Source organism: Dendropsophus ebraccatus, chromosome 6, assembly GCF_027789765.1.
Source record: "Dendropsophus ebraccatus isolate aDenEbr1 chromosome 6, aDenEbr1.pat, whole genome shotgun sequence".
Lineage (NCBI taxonomy): Eukaryota > Metazoa > Chordata > Amphibia > Anura > Hylidae > Dendropsophus > Dendropsophus ebraccatus.
Genome location: NC_091459.1, coordinates 71,049,480 through 71,074,566, shown reverse-complemented (window position 1 = coordinate 71,074,566; position 25,087 = coordinate 71,049,480). Strand labels below are relative to the sequence as shown.

Sequence of the window (25,087 nt, the reverse complement as noted above, 5' to 3'; positions counted from 1 at the left end):
GGCATCTGTACCAGAGGGAGCAGCCGCTAACTGGAAGAAAAAGGAAGAACTGCCCCAGGTCACTCAGTCTTGGCACGATCAGATGTGCAGTGTAAGTGCATTGTTCATCTAGAACAGGGGTGTCAAACTCAAATGCACAGTGGGCCAAAATTAAAAAATTGGACAAAGTCGCGGGCTAACCTTGATAATTAGTGAGGAGCGCATGCAGCGGTCACAGCATTGTCAGAGCAGCATTCGGTGTTCCTGGTATTGTCAGAGGTGTGTGTGGCTCCCAGCCCTGTGCACTATGGTGAATGACATGATAAATTGCTATGACATGATTGAACCCCAACCCATAAAATAGCCAATCTACCAAAAATTGGTCCACATACTAGCCAGCCCAAATAGTAGCCAGCCCCCCAAGTTTCCCATATAGTAACCAGCCCTCCCCAATAGTCTCATATAGTAGCCCGCCCCCCTAATAGTTTCATATAGTAGCCAGCTCTCCCCAATGGTCTCATATAGTAGCCAGCTCTCCCCAATAGTCTCATATAGTAGCCAGCCCTCCCCCATAGTCTCTTATATAGTAGCAAGCCCTCCCATGATAGTATGTTACATAACAGCCAGCCCTCCCCAGTAGTCTCATATAGTAGCCATCCCTCCCCCATAGTCTCTCTTTTTAAAAGGTTTTATTTATGCATTTTCCCAAATCCAACATTTACAACAACAAAAAAAGGTAACGGACAGCAAGCCCTCTTAGGCATCGAGTCACACAATAGTAACAAGATCACATCATACAGTATACATTGTATGGATATTCTAATAAAGAGTCCCGAACCCAGTAAGTTCATGACAAGATCAAAATATCTAGGGCCAAGGCCCTGTCTAGTATAGCAACTCATAAAGAGGAAGGAAATAGAGCATGAACCCGATGCCCACGGTATGCAATTCAAAAGAAAACACACAGAAGACACTTACCGTTCACACACCAATACACTGCTGAACCCCTCCCCCCCCATCCCCAACTGGTGCAGGTGCGCTTTGTCAAGCCCAGTGCACCTGTAGCGCGAAACTGTTGCCTCTCTAGACGTGCCCGCTTGCCATCTTCCCCCTTCCTTGCCTGCACTTCGTGTCCATGAATAAATAGAAGACCCCACTACTTTTGGGTGAGTGCCATACGTCTTTCTTTTTACTTTTATAGATTGCCTTACCTCCGTGTGTGCACCACCCTAGGAGTCTGTTCAGACACGATCTTTTTGCTGATTGCTCATTTATTATGCTGCTATAGCAGTGGTGCCTCTCTCTCTCTCTCCTGGACATAATAGTATCTTTGACACCAAGTATACATACCTGGGACCATAGAATGCGTGGAAAGTCAAAATGCTAATGCAGAAACAACAGCACAGCTGACTCCCCCATAGTCTCTTATATAGTAGCCATCCCTCCCCATAGTCTCTTATATAGTAGCCAGCCTTCCCCATAGTCTCTTATATAGAAACCAGCCCTCACCAGTAGTCTCATATAGTAGCTAGAGATGAGCGAACCGGCCGAGGTTCGGGTTCATATGAAATTTCCCAGAATCACGTATAGAATCTAACTTTTATTAGATATGCATTTAAAGTAAAAAATGTATTAAAACAAGTGTTCTACACATATGAAATCGGCACTTCACAACAGATCTAGGGTGATGACCCTCTGATAGACTGGTATACTTAGGGATAGATAAGCCCAGATATATAAAGATAAAACCAGACTTCAGAAAAAAATTGCGATAAACAGGTATCTCTGTCTCAATCCAAGTCTCTACGCGTTTCACCCAGATAATCGGAGGCCGGGCCAGGGTGAACACCCAACGCACACACAGAGTATACACACTATATCCCCACTTGTCTCCTACCCTTTTCTATATTTATCTGATTTTTCTATTTATTTAAACACAACAATTCTATATAATCTCTAAACAGTAACCACTGTGTTTTGTGAAGGTCTCCTGATGATCCCAGGGACATGTCTGGGTGAAACGCGTAGAGACTTGGATTGAGACAGAGATACCTGTTTATCGCAATTTTTTTCTGAAGTCTGGTTTTATCTTTATATATCTGGGCTTATCTATCCCTAAGTATACCAGTCTATCAGAGGGTCAACACCCTAGATCTGTTGTGAAGTGCCGATTTCATATGTGTAGAACACTTGTTTTAATACATTTTTTACTTTTAATGCATATCTAATAAAAGTTAGATTCTATACGTGATTCTGGGAAATTAAATATAATTTACACGTATTTGGACCGTGGTTATTGCACGCCCATTTGAGGTGGTGCATCTGTGATTTCTCGGGTTCATATGAACCTGAACTCTCGGCTTCTGATTCCTGCTGTCTGCCCGCTCCGTGGAGAGGGTGGATACAACCTTGAGGACTGCTTGGAAAACTGGGATACAGCCATAGCCATAGGCTGTATCCCAGTTTTCTAGGCGGTCCTCAGGCTGTATCCATCCTCTCCACGGAGCGGGCAGACAGCAGGAATCAGAAGCCGAGAGTTCAGGTTCATACGAACCCGAACCTCGGCCGGTTCGCTCATCTCTAATAGTGGCCAGCCCTCCCCAACAATCTCATATAGTAGCCAGCCCTCCCCAACAATCTCATATAGTAGCCAGCCCTCCCCAACAATCTCATATAGTAGCCAGCCCTCCCCAATAGTCTCATGTAGTAGCAGCCCTCCTTATAGTCTCTAATATTGTAGCCAGCCCTCCCCAGTAGTCTCACATAGTAGCCAGCCCTCCTCCATAGTCTCTTGTATAGTAGCCATGGCGAGCCAGATGTAATTAAAACCCTGAATTGCCTGGCGGGCCAAAAATAATGGCACCACGGGCCAGATTTGGCCTGCGGGGCAGAGTTTGACATGACTGATCTAGAATACAAATATAGAATCTGCAAAAAGAATTTGAAAAAAAAATTAGGACATTTAAACTAATTTCTACTAACTTTTGCAGTGTATAATACAGGACTTTAAGAAATCTGTGCTACAAGTTTCAGGCACTGCTTTTCATGAGAAGTAAGTAGTCTACCTCTAGTCTGGTCATGCACAGAACATTTACATTAGGTTGTACTTTATTGGTGAAGTATCTTTTGTTTCTCCAGTGTGGCGGCTAAGTTGCCTACAGTCCACTATGAATTTCCTAATGGTTACAACCGGAAGTTTGGAATTGAACGACTAAGAGTTGTGGAGGGACTGTTTAATACGTAATTTATAAAGGTAAGTTTGTGTAATTTTTATCCTACAAAATATTTTGTTTATACACTGCACATACTTATATTTAAAATAATAGTTGTGTATTTGTCTATCCTAGAGGCTGTAACCAGGTTAAAGCAACAGTAGACACTGAAGCAGTAAACACTGACTAGAAATATCACAGTAATGCACTTTGTCCTTGCATAGGACTGAAGGAAAAGGGTTACATGTTATGAGATCAGTCTTCTCATTTAACCCTTTACAACATCCTAGTACATGTACAAGTCTGCTGTCACCATCATCTTCCTGACTGCACTGGGCTGGGTCTTGCAGGCATGGCCGCCGCCATGCCTAGCCACTTGGAGCTGCGTCTTCCTGCAATTACAGTTCCAGCCACTGGAGGGGGCATGCATGCCTCCTCCAGACTAAAAAGCTAAGTACCTAAATTATCCCCACATCCTGCAGCTTGGGGTTATTAAACCTCTTAAGGACAGAGCAATTTTCATTTTTGCGTTTGTGTTTAAAAGGCCATAGCACTTGCATTTTTTCACCTAGAAACCCACATGAGCCCTTATTTTTTGCGTCACTAATTGTAGTTTGCAAATGCAGGCTGAATTTTTGCATAAAATATGCTGTGAAACCAGAAAAAAATTATATGCGCAGTGAAATTGAAAAAAAAAACTATTCTTTTTCTTTGGGGATTTTTCGTTTTTACACCGATTGTCCTATGGAAAAACTGACTTGTGCATGTTCCTCAAGTCGGAACGATTAAAACGATATGCAGCTTACATTACTTTTATATTATTTGATGGCTTTTAAAAAAATAAAACCTTCTACAGAAAAAAAACGTTCCTTAAAATTGCTCCAGCCTTATAGCGCTTTTATCCTTTGGTCTATGGGGCTGAGTGAGGTGTAATTTTTTGCGCTATGATGTGTTCTTTCTATCGGTACCTTGATTGCGTATATGCGACTTTTTAATTGCTTTTCATTAAAATGTTTCTAGAGTTGATGCAACCAAAAATGCACAATTTTTGCACTTTGGCTGGTCTTTGCGCTTACGCCGTTTACCGTGCAAGATCAGGAATGTCATATGTGATTATTAGCTCGCGTGATTACGCACACGTCGATACCAAACATGTTTTAGGGGAGTTTTTTTTTTTTAAATGAATAAAGACATTTTTTTTTAAACTTCTAATACAACTACACTGATCTCTTATCGGGGGGGGGGGGGGGGGGATCCCGCTACTAGACACCAGGGATGGGCTGCAAGTAACACAGTTAGATGCAGCTGTCATGTTTGACAGCTGCATCTAACAGTGTTAATCAGCCGGAGCGGCAATTTGCCGCTCCCGCTAATAGCCGTGGTCCCGTGCTGCAGATAGCAGTCAAGATCGCGGCAGTACAGAACGGGGCCGTGGCGCGGCTCCCCTCTGAACTCCTCTTCCGGACATATGCCGTACGGGTACGGCATATGTGTTTAAGGGGTTAAAGTGTCACTGTCTTTTTTTTTTTTTTTACAGAACTCAATAGTCCAGGCGATTTTAAGAAACTTTATAATTGGGTTTATTAGGCAAATATGGCATTATTTGCATTCAAAAAGACTTTTCCCAGCCCCCCCTCCTCTCTCTCATTTACTGCTCATCAGGAAATCACGTATCCCTGTCTGTCTGTGGAGAGGGGATGGGGAAGGAGATTAGCCGGCAGCAGAGAGCAGAGAACAAAGGATTACACAGCTGGAGCTGTGTGAAAGCCTCTATTCAGAGGTCAGAGAGGACAGTGTTGACCTCAGAGAAGATAGTCCAGTAATGTAGCTGTAAATTAACTCTTAGTTGTCCTGTTTTGGTGCCTCATCTCCCTCCTCTCCTCTCCATAAAGAACAATGAAGACAGGGGGGAAAGCTTCAAACTGCTTTCTCATACATTGTTAGGCTAATAAACCCAATTACAAAGTTTCTTAAAAATGCATGTACTATTGATTTCTACAAAAAAAAATTAAATGACAGGCGACATGCACATGCGACCTGGTGTATCCTCCAGGAAAGTCTATTTCCACCATCCAGAGTTTGTTTTGGAGACTGGATAATATGCTTAGGCAATTCCCATAGGGATAGAACACAATGCGAAAAAGAGAAGGCACTAGATAGAGTGCATCCCACAATAACATCCCCAAAAAACTATTTTATTAAAGGGACTCTGTACCCACAATCTAAACCCCCTCCCCCCCCCCCCCCCCCCCCCCCCAAACCGCTTGTACTTGGGATGAGCAAACTTTTCGATTCGGCGAACTTTCGTGAAGTTCAGATTCGTACAAACTGAACCTAAAACGAACCTTGCTAATAGTGATGAGCGAATAGTGAAATATTTGAATATTCGATATTCGTAAGCATATCTCCTGATATTCAAATATTTAATCCCATTAAAGTCTATGGGAACAAGTATTCGATTATTGAAAAACATCTATTCGACCACTTGGAGGTCACCAAGTCTACAATGACACCTCAGGAAATGATGCCAACACCACTGGAATGCAACTGGGACAGCAGGGGAAGCATCTAACACCCCAAAATCGCTGGTAATAAAGTCAGAAGTCGATGTTATACAGGTGAATTACCTGGTTATTAGAGATGAGTGAATAGTGAAATATTCAATTCGATTGGATTAGATTCAAATAGCTCCCAATATTTGACTATTTGAACGAATATCAAATCCCATTATAGTCTATGGGAGAAAAATCCTTGGGTCCTGGAAATCAATATTCGACGAATTGGAGGTCACCAAGTGTACAATAAAACCTCAGGAAATGATGCCAACACCTCTGGATGCATATGGGACAGGAAGGGAAGCATGCATGGAATCCTCTGAGGCTGCCTAATTGCACCATTACGACAAATTCTGGGCAACAGCATGGCAGTGATCACACAGTGAAAAATTAAAACAGAGGTAGCATATAAACCATCCCAAAATTGGTGACAGCAAGCAAGGTTACTGTGTGTTTCCATTCAGTGACTGCAAACAAGGCTACTGGGTGTTTCCATTCATTGACAGTAAACAAGAGTAGTACGTGTGTTTATCCAGTGCTACGTGCTGCTACGTCATACATAAATACATAGGGTAGTACAAGCAGGCTGCTGTGCTTCTATAAGGCACTCTGTTTAACAAGTGCTACATGCTACATAATACAGCCGACCAGCTGTACCTATAAAATATTCATACACCCTGTAATAACCAGGTAATTCACCTGTATAACATCGACTTAAGACTTTATTACCGGCGATTTTGGGGTGTCAGATGCTTCCCCTGCTGTCCCAGTTGCATTCCAGTGGTGTTGGCATCATTTCCTGAGGTGTCATTGTGGACTTGGAGACCTCCAAGTGGTCGAATAGATGTTTTTCAATAATAGAATACTTGTTCCCATAGACTTTAATGGGATCAAATATTCGATCAAATATTCGAATATCAGGAGATATGCGTACGAATATCGAATACTCCAGATTCGCTACGAACTTTCTCATAGTTCGGTTCGGTGACGAAACAAACTTTTTGCGAAGTTCGTAACGAATCTGGTTCGTTACGATTCGGTTTGCTCATCCCTAGCTTGTACCGTCGGATAGCTGCTTTTAATCCAAGATCTGTCCTGCGGTCCGTTCGGCAGGTGATGCAGTTATTGTTCTAAAAAACAACTTTTAAACAGCCCATGCAAAATGGGAGTATCTGTGCCCTAACTTTGCACCACCCCTCTGTCCCTCCTCCCCACCATCTTCTCCATGCTGAACATGTGTTCTTACAGTGTACGAGTACTGAATCTCTCATTCCAGCTTTTTATGATGGAAGTATTGGGTATGTCAGGGTAAGGAAAAGAATTAAGCGTGAATGTGGAGCAGCTACACAATGAATCATTTATCACTGGTTTCCATAATACTTGGAATGCATAACTGGTACAGAATAGAAACTGCATTTTTCTACTGGGGCAGATGAATGCCAGGAACATGGCAAACCTTTTACTGTACAAGCTTACTGATCTGTAAAACCTATTTTAACATTTACATTAAATATGTCTTTTTTAACATGTATGTGGAATAGTTTGGAATATTCACGATATGTCTTCTCTTTAGGATTTGCCTGATAATAAGGAGCTTGGAGTCAGTGACGTCTTGCTAAAAAGTGTTGAAATGTGTGACAGTAAAATAAGAATAGTAAGTATAAAACTGGGGTGTAAAGGTTCACAAAATGTGCACAAGAGCTAATCTGAGCCAGTGAAAATGCATGCCTGGGTCCTCAGAGGTCAAAGTAGTTCCTTTAGGAGGGCAGTAAAATGGCTGCGCTTTAACAATTCGTATTACATCAGTAATACACATATAATGCATCAAAATACACTTGTTTTATGTCCTTATAGAAACATGGGCCCTGCTACTTTACCTATGCTACCTGTTCTCTCACACCAGTGGTTCTGTATGACAGTGCTTTACATGCAAATCCAAACTTTAGAGGGAAACTATTACTTAAAATCCTGAATTTGGTGCACTGGGAGCAAGACTCAAGCCCTGCCAGCCTCTCCTAATGAATATTAATCTGGCCTGGCCAGAACAACATCACTGCAGTTTGCCACCTTATTATTTATATGGAAGAAGCAGAAGAACTGCAGCACTCACCAGTAAACTTCTCAACTGGATTTGCTTTCCAATTCCAAAGACCAGCAAGGTCCGAGAGTGTGAACAAGTGGGGATGGCTATTTTTAATGCCCTTATGCTTTCTGTTAGTCAAGAGAAAGTGTGAGCACACATGAAATAGTCAATGCCGGCAAGTCACACTTTCTTACCTTCGCTGGTTTTATGGATTTGGTAGGAACAAAGTTAAGAAGACTTCTGGTAGTTGCAGCATTTTCATAACGTAAAAGGAACAAACGCCACTCCTTTTTGATGTCTATCCCATGAATATCAGAATATCGGAAACAAAAACTAATGCCAGAATAGCAGATTTTCAGTCAACTCACATTCTAGTATTTTTTTTTAAATAAAAAAAGATTAAAAAAAAAAGCCCCTTCAAAAATACAGATTACTGCACCGGTTACAGAGCCAGAATAGGGTGAAGCTAAGTGTTTTTTTTTAATAATCTTTTTAAGGTTCTTATGGGGTCAGTCTTTTAAATGAATTTTGTAAAACCTTACTTATTTGCATTGTGCTGCAGTCTGCGGAATTTCAGTCCATTACACCATATATTTATCCAGTGTAAAGCCCCTATTCCACGGGTCGTTAAGAGGAGCAAACGAGCGCTCTCAGCGCTCGTTTGCTCCTCGTTCCCCGCCGCCGCTATTCATCGCGGCTGCAGCAAGCGGGTGAGTGCGGGAGGGGCAGCGGGGAGCTGCGGGGGGGCTGCCCGGGTGATCGCTGATCGTCCGGGCAGCCCATAGGATACAGCAGCGTCTGCTGCCGATGCTCCTATTCAACTGAGCGACGGCAGCAGATCGCTGCTATATCAGTCGCTTGTTTTTCAACATGTTGAAAAACAAGCGACTGCAACGATCAGCCGACATGAACGATGTCGGCTGATCGTTGCACTGTATTCCACGGGACGATTATTCTGGTTCTGGTTTCCGTAAACAAGGTTTTAACCCTCTGAATATAAACAAGAATATTTCCATTCTTAGTCAGAAAACAGAGATCTTGAAGATGAAAGAAACAAATAAGAAATGAATCAACAGAATATAATAGTAACTTTGCTTCTTGACTGGTATCAGGTATTGTGAAATGATCATGTACTTTTTTTTATAGAAATTGTATGGCAACATCATTGTAGCAGGAGGAAATTCACTGTTACAAGGCTTCCCTGAGAGACTGACAAAGGATCTCTCAAATAAAACAGAGGTAACTATTTCCTTATGAATTGTTGGAATATATTAAGAACTAAGAACTTTTAAGAATTTTAAAAAAGCAAAAAACCAGGGAAACACATAAGGGGGGGATTTTCATGATTTTTTTTTGGGGGGGGGGTTAGGATGTACTAGAGCTGAGCCAACCTCAAGCATGCTTGGATTGGTCTGAAACTAAGCGTGCAACATTTAATAATTACCAGTGATTTGTTCTCTCCACATGTATGAGTGTATCATATTCACTTCTTGGAATACTGTACTTCTCTTGGTAAAGTTCAATAAAATGTTAAAAAAAAAAAAATTACAGAGACTGCTATTGAAGTTGTATGCATGCCTGGAAAACATGGATACAGCCATAGGCTATGTTCACACTACGTAAAAGTACTTTGTGCGGAGGGGAACATAGCCTATTGTTCTATGGGATCTCGGCCGGAGCGTATACACATCGTATTCGCTCCGACCGGGATCCCGTGCGGCGCCGCAAAGAACTGACATGTCAGTTTTCTGCGGCCGCAATTCAGTGAATTGCAGCCGTAGGAAACCCTGTCAGTTCACAAAATGAAGCGAGCGGCTCCGGCTGCTTGCTTCATTGTGTCCTATGGGGAATTCTGATGTGGGCGCAGGAGCTGCTGTCAGTGATAGACGGGCACCCACTGCAACGGGCCAAGCCCGGATCTTGGCAGTTAACCCTTTAGGTGCGATCGCAGCACCTATAGTGCTGCATGAAGGGAGAAGGGTTGTGTGACGTCAGGGGGCTTCCCCGAAGCCTCCTGGTGTCACAGCTACGGAGTCTGATTAACTTTGCCTATTACAGGCATATTGTATTGCAGTGCTGATCAGCACTGCAATGCAATATGCCTGTAATCAGGCAATAGTACAGTAAAGTCCCTATGGTGGGACAATACAGTTAAGAAAAAGACACACAAAAAAAATCACATATAATGCCCATAGCCCCCAATACAATAATAAATGTTGGAAAAAAATAAAAATAAAAAAAATACACATATTTAGTATCACGTGTGTAATGACGCTGGCAATACAATTATTACATGATAAAACCTGTGCGGTGACCAGTCCAGTCCTGAAGGGGTTAAAGGGGTTATCCGGTATATATGCTGAATCATCCCCCTCCTGGAGACTAACAATTCATTCTATATATGTCATTACATTATGTTCCCTGATTTTTGAGCTGCTGCTTTCTGCAGAAGACACAAAAGTCTCTCTGATCTCAACTCCCTCTTCCCCCTCCCTTCTGAGATGGCTCATGTAAACAGCTCCCTGGCAGGCTTGACCTCAGATTATGCTCCAGGCTTCACACAGTGTATAAACAGTCGGCAAGATATGTTGTTTACATGAGTAGTCTGGAAGGGGGTTGAGAGCAGAGATGACTGAACAACTCAGAAAAAAGGGATTTTTGTGTTTTCACAAAAGCAGCAGCTCAAAAATCAGGGAAGGAGACAGATAAGCTAATATGTATAGAATGAATTGTTAGTCTCCAGTAAGGGGGGGGGGGTGGATAATTCAACATATATTTTACCTATATATTTTTATGCTGATTCCTGGTATAAATTATACATACTACATTTCAGTGTCATAAGATCATTAATCTTTTTTATTACAGAATATAAAATTGAAACTGGTCACAAATGACCTTGCGGTAGAAAGGAGAAGGCTTAGTTCCTGGTATGGCGGGTCTACCCTTGCTTCGCTGGTGAGTGAACTGTTAATGCATTTATATATTTATTTTGATTTACACAGTAAAAAATCTGCAGAATATACGCTTTGTGAACTTGCCTTAAAGTAACTCTGTACCCACAATCTGGCCACCCCAAACCGCTTGTACCTTCGGATAGCTGCTTTTAATCCAAGATCTGTCCTGGGGTCCCTTCGGCAGGTGATGCAGTTATTGTCCTAAAAAACAACTTTTAAATTTGCAGCCCTGTGCCAAACTGGCGTGGCCTAGAGTGTCTGTGCATTAGGCTGGCACAACCTCTCTGTCCCTCCTCCCCACCCTCATCATTAGGAATGCTCCAGGCAGATTTTCTACTATTCATTACCTGTGTGAGCACAGCACATGGGCTGGATCGTTAAGGCACCTGTGCGATGTTCACTGCAGAGGAATAGGAAAAATCCTGCCAGTGGCATTCATAATGATCAAGAGGGTGGTGCAAGGTAAGGGCACAGATACCCTAGGCCACGGGGCTGCGAGTTTAAAAGTTGTTTTTTAGGACAATAACTGCATCACCTGCCGAACCGACCCCAGGACAGATCTTGGATTAAAAGCAGCTATCCGAAGGTACAAGTGGTTTTGGTGAAAAGATTGTCGGTACAGAGTCGCTTTAAAGGCAATGTTGAGTATATGACTCTGGGAACAGTCTAAACCAACTATGCTTAATGCATGAAATTTAGGGGTGGTGCATGAGATATGGATTCTCTTTGCTGTTTGGAATCCTCCGGTTCACTAGGCATTGTACATTTTTAATAGTGTTTTTGTCCATATATGTGAGTACTCTAAGTTATTTGGTCAAGTGCCTTTTACATATTAAGTAATTACCATCGGTGGCTCCCTTCACACCTTAGGAATCAGGCTACGGCTAAACAATGACCTTATCCTTGTGATGTGTCACAACCAAAGTGTATTACACTACTCTATTGCATCTAACAAAATCGATGTTCCCACATTTTGACCTCCATGTTGACTAGACCACAGATAGAAAACAATCCTGGGTGGAGTTCCATTGACTTTTGTGTTGCTGCAACACAGCCACATCTACTTTCATTAGCTGAGACAGTCATTTAGGCTTGTGACACACTTTGTATGGCCAAAGTCGTTGTTTAGTATAGCTCGAACCTACACATCAATGTTTGTTGGTCCAAACATACAAGGTATCATTGTAAGGCTATGTGCACACACAGTATTTTGGTCAATATTGACCAGGATGGCTGGCTGAAAGCAAAAATATGATAAGTCAGGTTAGCTTTTTTAACTGAAAATATGATTATATGGCATGACTAGCAGAATTTGGACATTTATGTGCCATTTTGTGCAAGCCCACTCTGGGCTAATCTTCATCTGGTATGTTGCTTGTGGGAAAATGCATTTAAACAATGCTGGATTGCGATCGATCAAAGGTAAAACAGGGCTTGCAGACATTATAGTAAACTTTTGTAGGGGTATTCCGAGTATTATCGTATAAATGTAATCCAAAAGGACATGCTCCCCCCCCCCTTTAGACACAGACCACTGCACTTCTATAAGACAGATATCTAAGCAGAATGTACAATATATGGATATTAAAATGTGTTTTTTTTTTACTAGATAAAGAAAATACATTTAAAGTATCACTGTTGTTTTTTTTTTTTTGCATAAATCAATAGTTCAGGCAATTTTAAGAAACTTAATTAGGTTTGTTAGGCAAATATGCCATTATCTGCTTTCAAAAAGCTTTTCCCCAGGTCCCCCCCCCTCATCCACCGGTAATTATCAGGAAATCTCGACTTTTACATCAGTCGAGTCCTGTCTAACCTATGGAGAGGGGAGGAGGGAGATTAGTCGCCAGGAGAGAACAAAGGATTACTTAGTGGGAGCTGTGTGAAAACCGATATTCAGAGGTCAGAGCTGACTTCAGAGTAGAAAGCCGGTGAGGAAGCTGTAAATTAACCCTTTTTTAGTCCTGTTTTGGTGCCTTATTTCCCTCCACCTCTCCCCTCTCCATAAAAGAACCATGAAGACAGGGGGAGAGCTTCAAACTGCTTTTTTTTATGATAAAAATGCATTTTTTCAAAGTTTCCTACAATCGCCTGTACTGATTTCTGCAAAAAAATTTAATGACAGTGACACTTAAAAAGCAAAGAAAAAAACCCTTCTTTAAATAGTTACATAACATTTGATGCAAATTATGTTATACAAAGTAAGGACAATGAAAATGTGGCATTTTTCTGCAACACACTATTGTGGACACAGCCTAACTATCTTTACTTGCTATCCTGTGTTTCTACAGGGAACCCAGCAACCAAACTGGATCTCTAAAAAGGAATATGAAGAAGGAGGAAAACAATGTGTGGAGAGAAAATGCCCTTAGTTCTGCTTTACAGAAAACAAAAAATCCCTAAATGTGAATTGAAATTTACTAGTTTTCATATGATTTAACATTTAGGTTCACTAGACCAGAGCTTCTCAAACTGGGCCTCACCATTTGTGGTCAAAGTCCAGTTAAAAGCTGAAAATAATGTTAGGACTACCTTTCACCCATCTGCCTAGCTCTATATAACAATAAAGCAATTACAAAATAAATTAATAATGTTGCTATAAGGGAGATTTTGGAGGATTGTGCAGATCATAGTTACTTTTTTAAATAACTGGCTCGCCAGCTGGGCCTTACCAACAACTAGGGGGCACCTCACTGGTGAGGCCCGCCTCACAGTTTGAGAAGCACTGCACTAGACTGTAGTGTACTTGAACCAGGGCTGTGGAGTCGGTAAGCCACAGCTCCAACTTCGACTCCTGAATTTTATCAGGTCCGACTCCTGCTCCTTCATAAATGACCAGTCATATACCAGGGGAGTTATTTATCAGCTTCTCCCTAATGTCCTACATGATCCTGGGGCGACTTCTGAGTGAATAAAGGAATACTGTATATAAAGCAGCTTCTCCTCTGTGTGTGCAGTGGATGCAGCTAGTCTCCAGCCTTCATGTACTGAACTACTCACAACTAGACTAGATGGAGCAGGTGGTCTTTTCATGCTGACAGTTTATGTTTCTATCTAAATATTCACCATACTTAAAGAAACACTGCTAACAATGCCAGATACCTGTAATATAGAGGTCAGCCATATTGATATACAGGGGGTCACACATAGTGATATAGAAGGTCACTGTGGGAGCGCACACACACACACATAGCCTGCAGCAGCCATAGCATGCACACACACAGCTTGCTGCAGCCATAGCACACACATACAGCTGCAGCCATAGAACACTGAAGAAAAACACAATCTTCTCCCAGAGAGAAAACTCCACACTGAGGACAGAGGTTACTGCTACACTACTTATGTCTTCTCCTCCTCCTCTATATTAAACAGGATATCTTCATATTACACTGCTGCTCATATACAGGCATCCAGGAAGAGAACAGCACAGATCTCCCCCACACAATGGACTCTTCCAGCTCAGAAACAAACTGCCAAATAGTGACCGACAACTTTTCCATGGCCACCCTTATGTAATAGGGACAGTGTCCTGTCAGAATGTTGCTCATAATATATATTCAGGAGCAAAACTTGTAAAATTCATATCAAAATTCAAGTCTACATTTTTTAAAGCTGGAGTCGGAACATTTTTTTCGACTCCAACACTACAGCTTTACTCTTTTCTGATTTATACCTTTTTAATTTAGCAGAATGTAATAAATAAACATGTATCTTCATTTTGATTAAACTAAGACTGACATGCTCTTTATTATATAGTCCTATTTTTATTAATGGAGGTAAGGAAGCAGTCCACTTTTATTTTATTGCAGCCCCAGCACCAAGGCTCATTGCATTTCCACATTGAAGTGTTATTCCTATGGTTTGACGCCATTGAGGCCCCACTGACACCCGTATGACAACTCCTCTGGCTGTCTTGAGTCTACAAAGGCAGTCATAGAGATACATAAAGACAGTGACTTCTGGCTCCTTAGAAGCAGTGTAACTCACCGTAGGACAGTCAGAGAAGTCACATAGAAAGCCAGGCCGGAACAGCATAAGAGCAAGGGAATAACACTGCACCACGGGAACGTGATCAGCCTGGGCGACTATACAGTCAAGCAATGCTTCCAGGGCTGCAGTATTAAAGAAAAAAAAATAATTAGTGCAAGTGTCAAAAAATGATCATCCTACATCCTTGCTTTTTGTTAGACTTTGGGGACAAATGATGACTAGATTAGATAAGACTGCAAAAAACCCCAGAGCAGGACACCTGTATCCGCACATAAAGCAGGTACAGTAAGGGTCAATTCAACTGTTCAGGATCTGCTGCAGGTATAAATGTAACTAAATTGTGTAACACAGCATCAAATCAGCTGCAGATGCTGTATGTAAGAAAGTACCTGTAAGGAGGTTTCTCATAGATAGACAGGATATCCCATTTGATTTCTGCGGTCACAAAAATGAGTATTCAAATATAAGAGCTAAAGCCCACTGGAGACACAGAGGCAACTTGGATGTGCTGGACTTTTTCCTCACTCCTTTTCAGGCTATGTTCACTCGTTATATTTTGGTTAAATTTTTTGCCAAAATCAGTGGAACTGACAGAAACTACAAATCTTTCCAATATAGTTTTTCTCTGTTTTCAACCCACTCCTGGTTTTGGTTAAAAATAAAAATAAAGACCAAAATACCATGAGTGAACATAGCCTTAGACTGTAATGAGAAGATACCCAACTTTCTTCTGGGAATGGTGGCTTGAGTCCATTTGTCATTTATAATACTTCCAAAGGACTGGAAATACACACAAAGTAGCACTGGGTTTACGCAGCGTAGATGAGATATAAGCATTGTACTGAAAGAGAGTCTGTCACTAAAATATGCTGCCTCTCAATGACTGATGACTGGCTGCTGTGTATGTAGATATGTAAAGACTCAATTGTGCTCACTTCTCAATGTATAATAAATTTTTTTGACAAAGGGCATTTAAATCAGCCATAGAATGTATTTTTTAAATATACAGGAGCCAGGTGCAATATTAAAAAAAAGAAAAATCAATCACTGTGTAAATAGAAGTGCAGGAATATTTATTTCAGAAGGGACAATTTGTTAGCTAGGTGTGGGAGCTTGTTCGCTAGTTTCTTTTGCTTGTCTTTTGCAGCATTTCGCTTTTTTGCCTCTGCCCGGAGCTCTTTCTCTGTCTTTAGCCTAAAGGGAAAGAAAAAAGTTTTTTGCAAAATCTTGACATGTAGAAGTTAGGTACACAATTCAGACAATTCTGCAATGCTGGTATTCAATAAAACAAACAACCAACATCGCACTTCATAGGATAATGATCCAAATCCACACAATCCAGACTTCCACAAATCCGATAGCTCAATAATCCATAATCAGAAAAAAATGTGTGGTGTAATAGGTAGTCTAATCTACCCAGCGATATTACCTTAATCTTGCAGCACTTCCATCAGGATATACTGTCCTTCTGTAGCTAGAAAGACGCATACTCACAATATATACTTTCCATTGCTTTATTTTTCTTTTGCAAGGTGTATCGCAATCATAGCTCACAGGCTGACACATGCCAAACACTATGGCCTCCCGCCGGACGTTTCGGAGGACGGGATTCCTCCTTCCTCATGCGTGAGGAAGGAGGAGTCCCGTCCTCCGAAACGTCCGGCGGGAGGCCATAGTGTTTGGCATGTGTTCATGGAATTACTCAGCCTGTGAGCTATGATTGCGATACACCTTGCAAAAGAAAAATAAAGCAATGGAAAGTATATATTGTGAGTATGCGTCTTTCTAGCTACAGAAGGACAGTATATCCTGATGGAAGTGCTGCAAGATTAAGGGTATTCAATAAAAGTCACATGTTATACACACGCACAAATCTACTGAAGTGACTAAGACCAATACCCATCTACAAACAGCAGCACAATTCAACATAATACAATAAAATGTAAGTGGACATTTAAGTAATCTTACCTAGTAAAATGATCAACATACGGCAAGGCAAAAAACTTCTTTGCACGGTAACGTCCGTTCATGTACCAAGGTATAGGCCATTCTCTGAACTTATACCTGCATAAATGTAAAAAAAAAAATAGTGTCAATGTTTATTAAGAATTCCGTAGACTCTATATTAGGTTGTGTTTAAACATTCAGGTTTTTAATTGCAGTTATTGAAGACAAAGCCAGGAATGGCTCTGAATAAAGGAGAAGCCTCAGTCTTTATACATGTCCTTCATGGATTATCTGTTTCTGGCTTTGTATTCAATTATTGCAATTAAAAACCTTAAAGTGAATGCACCATCAGGTACACTCGCTTTAACATTACCCACAGATAGATCGGCGCTGGTCTATCCATGGGTACTGGGCCGCTTCCAGTGGGAGGAATCCCCTTGCCCCTCTATGACGCGGCTCCATTGATTCTAACTGAGCCACGTCAGAGGGGCGGGGATTCCTCCCACTGGGGGCGGCCCGTCATTAATAAAATGTTATACCATGTTGTTTCCCCAAAGCAATCCTTTCTCCATTCTCCTGGTCTGGCTTTTTCCTGACCAGTCTGTAAGAGCCGCAGAGCATCTTCTCTTTCTATAACCACTTTGTCAAGATTCTCCATAGACTTGTTTACCTACAATGAATTGGCAAGAAAACACATTAAGTAAAGCAAGCACCCAAAAGTGAGGGTGACTCTTTTCTACACATACACTGTAGTAAAAGGCTAATATCCTATACATTACAGCAGCCACATCTAGTAAACCAAAATGCTCATGACCCACAAAAAACATTTAGTATATAAGAAAAAAATTTAAATAACAGGAATGAACGGATTGTCTGGTTTGTATGACTGAACACAATCACTGAAAAAAACAAAACCTAACATATAACATTTATTTCTATAAAACAAAACTAACATTTTAAAGCGAATGTAGCATTAGGTACATTCGCTTTAACTATTACCCATGTAAAGAATGGTGTTGGCGCGGGGAAGTCAGTAGTCTTTTTTTTTTTTTTTAAACCGTAGCCTGGTTCCAGTGTACGGTGCCGTTCTATTCACGGGCACCGGCCCAGGCTGAAGCACTGGAGGCGGGCCGGTCCGCCCCCAGTGGAAGGAAACCCCCACCCCTTTATGACACAGCTCCATTAGAATCAAGTGAACATACCTGATGCGACATTCGCTTTAAAATAGCGCATTACAACTAGTCACCCTAAGGCTGCGTTCACACTACGTATATTTCAGTCAGTATTGCAACCAAAACCAGGAGTGGATTAAAAACACAGAAAGGATCTGTTCACACAATGTTGAAATTGAGTGGATGGCCGCCATATAACAGTAAATAACGGCCATTATTTCAATATAACAGCCGTTGTTCTAAAATAACAGCAAATATTTGCCATTAAATGGCGGCCATCCACTCAATTTCAACATTGTGTGAACAGATCCTTTCTGTGTTTTTAATCCACTCCTGGTTTTGGTTGCAATACTGACTGAAATATACATATACTGATTGAAATATACGTAGTGTGAACGCAGCCTCATACAGTAAAATATGCATTTTCACTCCATACACCACATTGGCATTAACAATTGGGGGTCATGTCAGATGCTCATCATTAGTGTAGAAAATAAAGTGCGCCTGGTGGTGGGGTGTGCCTGCTGGGTCCAGTAAGTAAATAACATCTATGCCAATACCTTTTTACAAAACCATTGTGCCCTATGCCAAGGCAGGGTTATTGCACTGACAAGGGCAGCCCTGCTTTGGAACCTTACCCTCCTTTGGTGACCCCACTTTCTCTATAGGTACAAACATGTAGTTTTGCCTGCACGCGCCGCTTTGCTTTTCGGAAGTGATACTTAAAAGATGTGGAATGACAGAAGTTAAGCACCAGGGAGCCGAAGGCTTCAGCTGTTTTCAGCTTCTTAGACAACCCCTTTAGAGGGGTAGTGCGGCGTATTTCTTTTTCTGCTTAATTAACACACATTACAAAGCTATATAACTTTGTAATGTGTGTTAATAAGCTCTCTGCTGGTGCAGATGCGCACCAGCAGCCTTTTTATTGGCTGGAGCGCATCACGCGGCTTCCAGCTTGCTGAACCCTGACTGGCTGAGCTTGCTGGAAGCCATGGGATGTGCTCCAGCTAATGAAAAGGCTGGCGGTGCGCATGCGCACCAGCAGCCTTTTCTCTTCCATTCTTTACACCCGGACCCGGAAGTTAGGACGGCGGCCGAAGATTTGAACGGCAATCGTCACCGAAGAGATGGCAAGTATATATTCTGTGTGTGTCTGTTTTTGGTTTAGTTTTTTGTGGGGGCCACCACACTACCCCTTTTAGTTAATACCCTTCTCATAACTGACTGAAAACAAACATTCTGTGCTATACACACAGTTTTCTTAATCACACCTTGTAAAGACGGTCAGGACTTGGCATTGCTGTTCTCTGTCGCTTACATTCTTGTTCTAAAGTCATCAGCATGTTCTTTTCTTTTAATAACACATACCTAAAAGTAAAGAAATATATTACTGCATCTTTAGTAAATGCTACTTTATTACAAGTGAAATACAACAAATGAAAAAATCTGCTACCTCTTTAACAGTGATCTGAGCATGAACGCTGCTTGTCATTCACTCACTCAGACACAGCGCTTGACTATCTCACTTTATTTCATAGCAAGTAAATGAAGTGGTAACATGCTTGCTCAACCGCCTCTCAGTTTACAAATAGGGACAGGGGACCGCCATTCTCATGATTGTGACCCCCTTCAATTAGACACTATTCCCCTATTTAGAAGATGGATGGTAAGTTATAGTCTTGGGATAACCCCTTTTAAGACAAGATACTAAATATATATCTTTATTTAAAAAACAAATGTGACAAAAAAAAAAACAATTGTCTAAATTTCCAGCGCTGCAAATCTATAATTAAAGGTGATTATATTCATCATCCTACAAATAATAAAAGGAAACCAGTGAAGATCCTCTATACATTTGACATTGCATGTGTGAAAGACTGCTATATTCTGAAAATCACTGTACAGCTCTAAATGATAATCTGAAGACTAAGGTATGTTATAAAATAAAAAATAATATGCTCCTGGGTCCCAAAGTAAAACCACCGTTCAAGGGCCATTTATAATTCTTGTGTCTTCTATTGTGGCAGAAAAAGCTACAGCTCTGCACCCTACCTTATTCGGTAGCATGATTTGGTGCACATTGCCCTTCCATAATTACAATTGGAAATCAATCCGCTATGTACCAAACTTCTAAATTTCTGCGACTAAAAATCAGTTCCATTAAAGGACAAGTGCCATGAAAAACTTTTTCCCAGTAATTGAAGCACATTACAAAGTTATATAACTCTGTAATGTGCTTCAATCACCTATCTGCCTCCCTTCCCTGTTTTTTCCCCCCCTCCACCCCCCACCAGGAAGTGTCCTAACTCACACAGACCTAATTACTGTCGTCACCGTCACCAGGCAGCTCCTTCTTGTGAGGATGAGTCATCAGCAGGAGGGCTGCTCTAGGTCCTGTTACACCAGCCTCCCCCTCCCCTTCCTGGTCAGGTGACTCAGCTTCGATTGTCACTTGCTTATCTGCTCTAGTGACAGGACTCATTCACTCACTGAATCCACGGCAGCAGGAGAGAGGGTATGAGGGGAGGGGGGAGCTGCCTATGTGCCGGAGTCAGTCGGAGGGAAGATAAGCAAGTGACATGTGACAAGTGATGGCTTGCAGTTGTTCAGCCAATGGGAGCTGAGCAAGCTGAGTCACCTGACAAGGTAGGGGAGGGGGGAGGCTAGTGTAACAGGAGAAGGAGCTGAGAGAAGGTGACGACAGTAATTAGGTCTGTGAGTTAGGACACTTCCTGGTGGGGAGTGGTGGGGAAAAGACAGGGAAGGGAGGTAGATAGGTGATTGAAGCACATTACAGAGTTATATAACTTTGTAATGTGCTTCAATTACTGGGAAAAAGTTTTTCATGGCACCTGTCCTTTAATCTCATTAACCATTTTGTCAGCAAAAACATATTTCTGCGAGCTTCATCGAAATGTGTGCAGAAAATTCTGTAAGGATTCTGCCACATGTGAATAAACCCTGGCTTAATATTTTTTGCAGATTTAGTTGAAGTCACTAACCAAAGTTTGTGCAAATCTTCACTGCTTTTGCCTCTCAGCTGGTTTATCGTCCAAGCATCGCCTGGAAAAAAAAAAAAAAAAGGACAGTTTCATAAGATCCAGATATGTATCTGTAACTACTCAGTGATTTACCTGCATGCAGCTACCGGGGCTTTACCATTTAATTTACATACACACAAATTATACTAGAAATTAGCATAAAATATCATGCCACGCAAAGGCCGCAATAATTCTAATGGAAACTGCACCAAACAAGGTAACTTTACCAGCATTTTGAGACATGTTTTGTGGCAAACCCCATGGACATAGTCAACGTTGGACCGGATCTGTTCCATTAATATAAAATGGAAAGGTTTTTTGACATGCTCTGTGATCTATATAGAAGTAATTCCACAGAGAGGGGGGAGGCTCAGGTGCTCTATCTTCTGGTGACACCTTTCATTGTAATGCTGTACTGCTCACTTTCCAGAAGCCTCCTCTTTATCATCACAGTCAAAAAAAACAAGTCTTAGCTTAGTTTGAGGCCTAGTTGGCAGACTGAAAACTGAAAGATTTCACGATTCCTTTAAATGGCAATTAAGTGGCACCGTCACTAAAGATAACTTTTGACAAGTCAAAGTTATTGATTACAGCGGGTCTTACTGCTGAGACCTGCTCTGATCAGAACATATAGCCGGGGGAGAGGTCGCTGCAGCGTTACCAACTCCCTGGCTAGACGCGCCTTTCATCAATATTTTCTCATAGACTTCTAAGGGAAAATACTGATGAAATGAGCGATCTGCCGTGCAGTAGATCATGCTGCTATGCACCCGCTGTAATTTTTAATGACAGGAGCGCTTTAAAATATATAAACAATAAAATGGAAAATGAGAAAAAACAATCCTTCTCCAAAAATATGTTTATTATAATATCTTGATTTAAACAGTAATTCTGATGACACATTCCCTTTAGGCACATCTAGGACAAGGGGAGTAAGATGCTCCCCAAATTTTTAAACACCATGCACCATTTAGCTGGTAAAAAAATATTACCATAAAGGGGACCACCAATGATTGGTGTAAGGATGAGGATACGGTCTAATGCAGTGATGGCTAACCTTGACACTCCAGCTGTTGCAAAACTACAACTCCCATCATGCCTGGGCAGCCAAAGCCATATCTTTGGTTGTTTAGGCATGATGGGAATTGTAGTTTTGCAACAGCTGTAGTGTCAAGAATAGCAATCACTGGTCTAATGCTATGTTCACACTAGCACCTGATATGTTCCATTGACCCAACCTTTCTTAGTAAGCATTTGTTCACATACAAAAGATTTATTGCAGATTTTTTTAAAATCTCTCTCACACACACCTAAATGGGGTTTATTTTGCAAGATGACTTGCACTGACTTATACAAGACCCATTTAGATGAAAAGAACAGTCTCTGCACCAAATATGCTGTGTATATACTCTGTAATAATCCTGCTGGTACGCTGTTCAGGCGTGTGACAGGGATGGAATTTTTCCGAAAGTGCTGTTAACTCAATGCAGTCATCAGCACTTCTGGAAGAACTCAATCTCTGGTACACTCCTGAACAGACAGCGTACCAGCAGGATTATCACAGCATCTCCTGCCACCAGCACTAAATGATAGGTACGCTTTGACAGCTTGACAAAACATCCAGTCAATATTCATCATTTTCTCATTTGAATGAAGGAGAAAAGTATTTTACTTAATCAACTAACCAGACTTCACACTCTTTTCTCCCCAATTTTTGGGGTCATCAAAGAAGTCCTCGAGTCCTCTCCGAGCTGCTGATGAGTGGAAAGATAAACACTGGTGCCAGGAAGTGTTGCCACTGGTTCTTTTGGCAAAACCACTGAAGATACTGAAATATACAAGCATACAAAATAATGACAATGACACCTATCAAGGGGCAGAATATATTAGACTTCAAGTGAACAGTCATTTATTGTACTTACTATTCGTACACTGGTCAAAAATCAAGCCCCATCGCCATTTACCTACCAAGATTCACTAAGAGATGAGAAATCTGTTCCTGCTGTGAAGCAGGTGTAGATTTCTGACATGGTTCACGCATAAACCATGATAAATTAGGCTTTTGGCTGGTGTGCAGCATGAAAAAGACAAAAAATCTGCACTGTTTATGAAGCGTACACCAGGGGCACAGGTTTCATAAATGTGCCCTAAAGTGTTGATGGGCTAAATTGTGTAGCGTTGTTAGAAATGCTCCTGTGGCCGATAATTTCCACATGTAAAAGAATAAAGTGATCAGATGAGGACCAGGCAAATGCTCGATCTTTGGCTGATCCTGTCTTTAAAGCCTGCTTCAAAGTGTATCGTTATTGGCCGCACATCTTTCTGTGTAAACAGGGTTGTGTGTGGCTGATAATTATCCGAACCTGACAGCATGGATATTTGTATATCTGTGCTGTCAGTTTCCAGATTACTAGCAGTCTATACTTACCATCCACGCTGCTTGTGATCTGGCTCTCCCATCCCTCAACCACTGTTATTTTCAGGCTGCCGCCTCCTCCACCATGATTGACATCCAGAGGATACAGATGCAGCCAGAGGACTGGAGAGCAGGATGCTAGATCACAAGCCATGCTGATGGTAAGTATCCACTGTTTGTCATCTGGAAGCTGACAGTAAGGATATGTGCATATCTGTGCTGTCAGTTTTCACAACTGCACGAACGATACAAGGATCATTCCATCAACCCAGTCGGTCAATTTGTTGTTCTGTGTAAAGTCACTGCAAATGAGCGGCGATCAGCGGCCAACAAATTGATTAATGTAAACAGACAATTACTGTAGATAATTCAGAAAATGCAGGAAATCACAGATTGCAGTATAAGGCACTGTATAGTGGCAGACCAGTCACTATAACCATGCTGACTCCAGCCCACTGCGGAATACACCTCCAGTGTACACGAGAGCACCAGAGCTGCACCATGGAGAAATATCTGGTGGATCATGTCTATTATATCATGGGGATAGCTGAGCACATGTCCATCCTGTAACCCAGGGAGTGGAAAGCTCCTAATGTACACATGTGCTGCGAGGGGGACAGGAGATCGGAAACCTCATAGAGGCCTCATAGAGAATGATGGTGTGCTGATCAGCCATCCTCCGGATGGGTGGGGGTCCTGGGGTCAGCACCACCCATGGTTACCTATCCTATAGACCAGTGCTTCTCAAACTGTGAGGCGTCCCCTAGTTATTGGTGAGGCCCAGCTGAGAAGCCAGTTTTCAGGAAAGTAACTATGATCTGCTCAGTCCTTTTGCTGTTTGCAGAAATCTCCATTTTAGCAACATTATTAACTTATTTTGTACTTGCTTTATTAGTATCTAGAGCTTGGAAGCCAGTTAAAAGGTAGCCCTTGCATTATTTTCAGCTTTTAAATGGACTTACACCACAGATAGTGAGGCCCAAGCACCCTCTTGGTCAGTCTGGTGAGGCCCAGGCATTGCCTTGGTCTGTTGGGTGAGGCTCCAGTAGAAAATGTTTGAGAAGCTCTGGTGTAGAAACAGATACTGGTGCAGATACCTAATGCCACCTGAGGTCATGCCTCCGCAGGTAATGGCTGGCTGAGGGGCACCGGGGGTCTATACAACATCAGGAGGCTGTGCTGTCAGTCACTGAACACAGGCGGACGATGGCGCCCCCTCCAGTCCAGCGCCCACCCCTCCAGTCCCGTCCCGTCCCGTCCCCACAGCCCGGCGCCCACCCCTCCAGTCCCGTCCCCACAGCCCGGCGCCCACCCCTCCAGTCCAGTCCCGTCCCCACAGCCCGGCGCCCACCCCTCCAGTCCCGTCCCGTCCCGTCCCGTCCCGTCCCCACAGCCCGGCGCCCACCTGTAGCCGCAGCTCCTCCTCACATAGGCCGCACCGCCGCTCCTGCAGCCCGTCAGGATCCCTCTCACTGCGGACGCCGCCATCTTGCCAGACTCCCACAATGCTCCTGGGCAGGAAGTCCTCGCACCTGTGCACACACAGCGGTATGACCGCCACACTGTTATGACGGATTGTAATAGCAGTTGTGAATAGCGCACAGGAATGTCGCCCAGCTGCGGCTCTGCTCGTCATGTACATGCGATACAACAATACACCATAACCAGTGTATGAATAGTGTCACATTATGTTATAGGAAGAAGCTGAACCTTCACATCAAAACAGGCGCCAAGACGG

At 42.2% G+C, this 25,087-nt stretch overlaps 1 protein-coding gene and 1 pseudogene across 2 annotated transcripts; one reads left to right on the top strand and one right to left on the bottom strand.

Annotated features, from left to right (window-relative positions):
* The window catches only part of LOC138795220 (actin-like protein 6A), a 33,393-nt pseudogene extending 19,457 nt beyond the window's left edge, over nucleotides 1-13,936 (top strand).
* Nucleotides 13,937-15,825: 1,889 nt separating this feature from the next.
* MRPL47 (mitochondrial ribosomal protein L47) lies at nucleotides 15,826-25,047 on the bottom strand. 2 transcript variants are annotated; one of them, XM_069975143.1, is made up of 7 exons: nucleotides 24,755-25,047; nucleotides 22,619-22,761; nucleotides 20,895-20,955; nucleotides 19,164-19,260; nucleotides 17,260-17,390; nucleotides 16,742-16,837; nucleotides 15,826-15,967 (listed from the first exon to the last, which is right to left on the bottom strand). In XM_069975143.1, the coding sequence occupies exons 1-7, from the start codon at nucleotides 24,835-24,837 to the stop codon at nucleotides 15,847-15,849; spliced, it is 732 nt and encodes a 243-aa protein (XP_069831244.1). In that variant the 5' UTR covers nucleotides 24,838-25,047; the 3' UTR covers nucleotides 15,826-15,846. The 2 variants fall into 2 exon arrangements, with proteins under 2 accessions (XP_069831244.1, XP_069831243.1); XM_069975142.1 differs by lacking the exon at nucleotides 24,755-25,047 and adding an exon at nucleotides 24,312-24,481.
* Between the last annotated feature and the right edge of the window lie 40 nt (nucleotides 25,048-25,087).

What these genes read in the sequence shown, in the direction of transcription:
- MRPL47 (XM_069975142.1), bottom strand. Translation starts at nt 24,466, where the DNA reads ATGACCTCAGGTGGCATTAGGTATCTGCACCAGTATCTGTTTCTACAC. An exon ending in GAAGATTTGCACAAACTTTG is followed by an intron (nt 19,261 to 20,894) that starts GTTAGTGACTTC and finishes CTTTACTTTTAG; the next exon opens with GTATGTGTTATTAAAAGAAA. An exon ending in TGCTTTGGGGAAACAACATG is followed by an intron (nt 16,838 to 17,259) that starts GTATAACATTTT and finishes ACATTTATGCAG; the next exon opens with GTATAAGTTCAGAGAATGGC.